Source organism: Capricornis sumatraensis, chromosome 1 (genome assembly GCF_032405125.1).
Source record: "Capricornis sumatraensis isolate serow.1 chromosome 1, serow.2, whole genome shotgun sequence".
NCBI lineage: Eukaryota > Metazoa > Chordata > Mammalia > Artiodactyla > Bovidae > Capricornis > Capricornis sumatraensis.
In genome coordinates this window covers 15,717,466-15,723,284 of record NC_091069.1, presented here as the reverse complement: position 1 = coordinate 15,723,284, position 5,819 = coordinate 15,717,466, and the positions used below count along the sequence as shown (strand labels likewise).

The 5,819-nt window shown below is 51.0% G+C and overlaps 1 protein-coding gene across 1 annotated transcript; it reads right to left on the bottom strand.

Moving 5' to 3' along the window:
* Nucleotides 1-236: 236 nt before the first annotated feature.
* LOC138074332 (hepatitis A virus cellular receptor 1-like) lies at nt 237-4,891 on the bottom strand. Its single transcript, XM_068966465.1, has 3 exons — nt 4,305-4,891; nt 3,868-4,199; nt 237-280 (listed from the first exon to the last, which is right to left on the bottom strand). The coding sequence occupies exons 1-3, from the start codon at nt 4,889-4,891 to the stop codon at nt 237-239; spliced, it is 963 nt and encodes a 320-aa protein (XP_068822566.1).
* Between the last annotated feature and the right edge of the window lie 928 nt (nt 4,892-5,819).

Below are 5,819 nucleotides of genomic sequence, written 5' to 3'. Positions count from 1 at the left end.
AGGTGAGGGTTTCTCTGAGGGCTCCCAGGTGGAGAGCTACAAGCGGGTACCGGTAGGAGCTGTTACTGATTTAGCCATGGACCCTCAGATGGCTCAGTCAGCTTCTCGGGGCTACTGGCCTCACTAGTTGGCTACGCAAGTGGGGTGACCTGGATGCTTCGCTTCCAAGGTACCTCCTGGTTCCACCAGCTCTGCCCCACTCCTACATGAATGAATCTGTGTTGAACAAAGACACCTCAGAAAATATTGCGCCTTTTCTCTTTTTTACGTTTTTCTGGAGCTAAAAGAAAAGTTGGGGGTGCATGAGAGGGCAAAGCCTGTGGACAGTCCTCTGTCACAGATGTCCAGGAGGTCAGGCCCGCTTTTGCCCTGATGTCCCTGCGCTGAGCCAAGTCCCTGGGCTGGTAGGGCTGCCCCAGGCCTCTCTCTGCAGGTACATTCTTGGCTGGGTTCTTCTGAAGGCCTGAGACCACTTACAGTCACTGCTGGTGTCCAAATGCATCTTCTTCTCAGAAAGCAAGGGTATATCTTACTAGTGGTTTTAGATCTTCCGAAGTGACTCTCCTTCTGTGAGATTCTCAATTCATCAGGCACTGTAAGGAGGGAGTGAATGAAGCCGGCTGTTGGCTTGCTTCCGTGGCCCCCACCTCCCCCCTCACCAGGTTATGCAAGGCAGGAGCATTCTGATGGACAGGACGGTTTCCCTAGGACCCTGTCTACTTGCACTTTTAATAGAATCCTGTCTCCAAAGTTAATTCTTAAAATTCTAAATTCGTAAATTTAAGAATATTGGTGAGGTTTTTGTAAAAGGATAAACACAATGCTTGAACAATAAAGATAAAATATCTATGCACACACACAAAAATAGTCACATGAAGCAAGGTTCTCCACAATTAATAGAAAGTTTGTAGGACTGTATCTTTCCCTAAGATTTTGGGTGGACTATTTTAGTAGCCGGGGCACAGTCTGAGGTCTGCCTAGACATTTCCTAGCACTTAGTGATGCTTGCATGGTTTCCTTGCCCCATCCTTTGCAGGGGCATGTGCGTTAATCTGCTGAGTGAGTGTGCCCTGACCTCATGGAGCTCCTGGTGAAATGCTTTTATTTTGCCAAACTGTTAATTTCACTGCTAACTGTTTTTCCTCGTCACCCCACTTTGCTGGCAGAAGTTCAAGTTTTGGCCTCAGTAACTATCTGAAAAATGGCTATGTTTTATTATAAAGGAATTCTTGAGTTAGGAAACCAAGGGGATAGTTTATTACAGGGTTAAGAACCTAAATTTGTGGTCACACTGACCTCGGCTCAGATTCAATCTCCAGTAGCACCAACATGACTCAGGAAAGAGGCCACTTTTCTGAGTTGCTGCTATCCTCATTGCTACTAAGTGATCCTGTGGCTTCTCAAAACCCACTTCCTTCTGTTTAATTTTTCCTTTGACATTATGGGATGTTCACACTCGTATTGAATTGTACGAACAGTTTCCATGCTCATGATTTGGTTCAGCTCCACAAATGCTTAGTGGGCCATGCATGTCCTGGGCTGGGATTTTAAAGTGTGAGATGTGGTCCTGCCTTCATTGAGCACACACGCTGAGTGTTGTCCGCACATTCCCGTCCTGCTCTGCACCTTCCTGCTCTGTGTGTGTGTGTATGCAAGCCCTGGTGCTCCACCAAAACGCTTGAACTATTGGTGAGTTGAGTTTCCCTAGACCTAGATAGCGTATTAAACAGCAGAGACATTATTTTGCCAAAGAAGGTCCGTCTAGTCAAGGCTATGGTTTTTCCAGTAGTCATGTATGGATGTGAGAATTGGACTATAAAGAAAGCTGAGCTCTGAAGAATTGATACTTTTGAACTGTCATGTTGGAGAAGACTCTTGAGAGTCCCTTGAACTGCAAGGACATCCAACCAGTCCATCCTAAAGGAAATCAGCCCTGAATATTCATTGGAAGGACTGATGTTGAAGCTGAAACTCCAATCATTTGGCCACCTGATGCGAAGAGCTGACTCATTGGAAAAGACCCTGATGCTGGGAAAGATTGAAGGCAGGAGGAGAAGGGGATAAGAGGATGAGATGGTTGGATGGCATCATTGACTCGATGGGTATGACTTTGAGTAAACTCTGGGAGTTGGTGATGGACAGGGAGGCCTGGTGTGCTGCAGTCCATGGGGTGGCAAAGAGTCGGACATGACTGAGCAACTTAACTGAACTGAATTGGGCTTTCCTAGTGGCTCAGACCATAAAGAATCTGCCTGCAATGTGGGAGACCTGAGTTCAGTCTCTGGGTCAGGAAGATTCCCCAGAGGAGGGAATGGGAACCTACTCCAGTGTTCTTGCCTGGAGAATCCCAAGGACAGAGGAGCCTGGTGGGCTATAGTCCATGGGGTCACAAAGAGTCTGGCACAACTGAGTGATAAACACTACTGGTGAGTCACAGGCAGGTTCTGGGTTGTGTTGCTTTATTACCTCCCTCTGTTTCTGTGTGAACTTCTCTAGGCCAAGAGAATGTCTTGGGTGACCTCACAACCTGTCACCACCTTCTCATATGTGTAAGTGGTGGGTTTTCAGTCTTCCTCCTTGCCTCTGACTGTCCTCTCCTCTTCTGCCTCATCTCTGTGGGCTGCAGTCGTGGCAGTTGGCCAGGTGGCTGCCTTGGTGATGGCTTCCTCCTGGGGGTTCTCAGCTGCTGGGCTCGTGCACAGAGACTCAGATGAGGGACTCAGTCCTCTCCTGTCCTGAGTCTTCACTTGTCTTAGAGGAGTAATTGGACAAAGGAACATATAAAAATGACCTTTACTTAGAGAAATATGTTTTTCCTCTGGACACATCTCTTTGTTTTAGTGACCAGAGAACCCACAAGCCAGAAACAGGGAGAGAGAGTGTGGGGATGGAGGGGATGGTGACAATGAAGATAATGAGAATGGTGGGATGCTAGGGATGGAGGGGATGATGAGGATGGAGGGCATGGTGAAGATGGAGGGGGTGGTGAAGATGGAGGGGATTGTGAGGATGGAGGGGATGCTGGGGATGGAGAGGATGGTGAGGATGGAGGGGATGGAGGGGATGGTGAGGATGGAGGGGATGCTGGGGATGGAGAGGATGGTGAAATGGAGGGGGTGGTGAGGATGGAGGGGATGGAGGGGATGGTGAGGATGGAGGGGATGCTGGGGATGGAGGGGATGGTGAGGATGGAGGGGATGGAGGGGATGCTGGGGATGGAGGGGATGGTGAGGATGGAGGGGATGCTGGGGATGGAGGGGATGGAGGGGATGGAGGGGATGGAGGGGATGGTGAGGATGGAGGGGATGGAGGGGATGCTGGGGATGGAGGGGATGGTGAGGATGGAGGGGATGCTGGGGATGGAGGGGATGGAGGGGATGGAGGGGATGGTGAGGATGGAGGGGATGCTGGGGATGGAGGGGATGGAGGGGATGGTGAAGATGGTGGGGATGGTGAGGATGGAGGGGATGGTGAGGATGAAGGGGATGGTGAAGTTGGAGGGGATGGTGAGGATGGAGGGGATGGTGAAGATGGTGGGGATGGTGAGGATGGAGGGGATGGTGGGGATGGAGGGGATGGAGGGGATGGAGGGGATGGTGAAGATGGAGGGGGTGGTGAAGATGGTGGGGATGGTGAGGATGGAGGGGATGGTGAGGATGGAGGGGATGGAGGGGATGGTGAGGATGGAGGGGATGGTGAGGATGGAGGGGATGCTGGGGATGGAGGGGATGGTGCGGATGGAGGGCATGGTGAAGATGGAGGGGGTGGTGAAGATGGTGGGGATGGTGAGGATGGAGGGGATGGTGAGGATGGAGGGGATGGAGGGGATGGTGAGGATGGAGGGGATGGTGAGGATGGAGGGGATGCTGGGGATGGAGGGGATGGTGAGGATGGAGGGGATGCTGGGGATGGAGGGGATGGTGAGGATGGAGGGGATGGTGAAGTTGGAGGGGATGGTGAGGATGGAGGCGATGGTGAAGATGGTGGGCATGGTGAGGATGGAGGGGATGGTGAGGATGGAGGGGATGCTGGGGATGGAGGGGATGGAGGGGATGGTGAGGATGGAGGGGATGGTGAAGTTGGAGGGGATGGTGAAGATGGTGGGGATGGTGAAGATGGTGGGCATGGTGAAGATGCTGGGGATGGAGGGGATGGAGGGGATGGTGAGGATGGAGGGCATGGTGAGGATGGAGGGGATGCTGGGGATGGAGGGGATGGTGAGGATGGAGGGGATGGTGAGGATGGAGGGGATGGTGAAGATGGTGGGGATGGTGAAGATGGTGGGGATGGTGAAGATGGTGGGCATGGTGAAGATGCTGGGGATGGAGGGGATGGAGGGGATGGTGAGGATGGAGGGGATGCTGGGGATGGAGGGGATGCTGGGGATGGAGGGGATGCTGGGGATGGAGGGGATGGTGAGGATGGAGGGGATGGTGAAGATGGTGGGGATGGTGAAGATGGTGGGCATGGTGAAGATGCTGGGGATGGAGGGGATGGAGGGGATGGTGAGGATGGAGGGCATGGTGAGGATGGAGGGGATGGTGAGGATGGAGGGGATGGTGAAGATGGTGGGGATGGTGAAGATGGTGGGCATGGTGAAGATGGTGGGCATGGTGAAGATGGTGGGGATGGTGAAGATGGTGGGGATGGTGAGGATGGAGGGGATGGTGAAGTTGGAGGGGATGGTGAGGATGGAGGCGATGGTGAGGATGGAGGGGATGGTGAGGATGGAGGGGATGGTGAGGATGGAGGGGATGCTGGGGATGGAGAGGATGGAGGGGATGGTGAGGATGGTGGGCATGGTGAAGATGGTGGGCATGGTGAAGATGGTGGGCATGGAGGGGATGGAGGGGATGGTGAGGATGGAGGGGATGGTGAAGATGGTGGGCATGGTGAAGATGGTGGGAATGCTGTGAATGGAGGGGGCGGAAATGAGGATGGTGGAGATGGTCAGGATGGCGGAGTTTAAATTGAAGGTCTTACAAAAGAGCCCTTGGAAGCCATGATGACATGACCTTTGAGGTGTTCGTGTGGAGCCTGTCTGTGGCACATGTACCCCAGCCCTTCGGGACCCAGAGCCAGACTTCAGATGCTCCTTTTGCTCCTAAATGATACGAAGTTTTAGCTTTATGGACAGTGAGGCATTGATAGCTCACTTCTCTCCCAATCAGGGGACCCTTTTTTTTTAAGCTGTGGATTTATTTCAGGGGCTGTGGATGCTCAAGAGCATGTGGTCTACATAGTCCAGGCACATTACAGACATTTCAGGCAAAGCGGTTCTGGATTAGGGTTCATACTACTTGTAACTTACAAGTTGAATAAAAGAGTTCAATAGCTTTCTAGAGAACCACTAACACAATTCTATTTCCCTTTATACTATGGTTGCCAGGAAACTCAGAATCAAATTGTATAGACTCCTGTGACTTACATTTATAAATTTTATCTTCTAGCCTTTCCATCATGGCAAGAGATAGACGTATTTTTATGTATGTATTTTACATGTTCTTGAAAGATAGTTCAGGTCTTCAAAGAATGAGTTCAGATGTTAATCAATAAAATGAAGAGTAATGATCATATGTTCATATATGTAATAAGTACGTGTTGTACCATCACCACACCATGATGCACACTGCTAGGTCTGTAAAACAAAATACTCAGGGTAAAGCAGTTTGGCAGTTCCTCAAAAAGTGAAACAGAATTACTCATTGGAAAAGACCCTGATGCTGGGAAAGATTAAGGGCAGGAGGAGAAGGGGCTGACAGAGGATGAGAAGGTTGGATGGCATCACCAACTCAATGGACATGAGTTTGAGTAAGCTC

Bases quoted from the DNA above. Each gene is read 5' to 3' on its own strand.
- LOC138074332 (XM_068966465.1), bottom strand. From the start codon at position 4,891: ATGCCCACCATCTTCACCATCCCCTCCATCCTCACCATCCCCTCCATC. The intron at 4,200-4,304 runs GCCCACCATCTT...CTCCATCCCCAG, and splicing joins ATCCCCAGCATCTTCACCAT to CATCCCCTCCATCCTCACCA. The intron at 281-3,867 runs GCATCCCCTCCA...CTTTTCTTTTAG, and splicing joins CACCATCCCCTCCATCCCCA to CTCCAGAAAAACGTAAAAAA.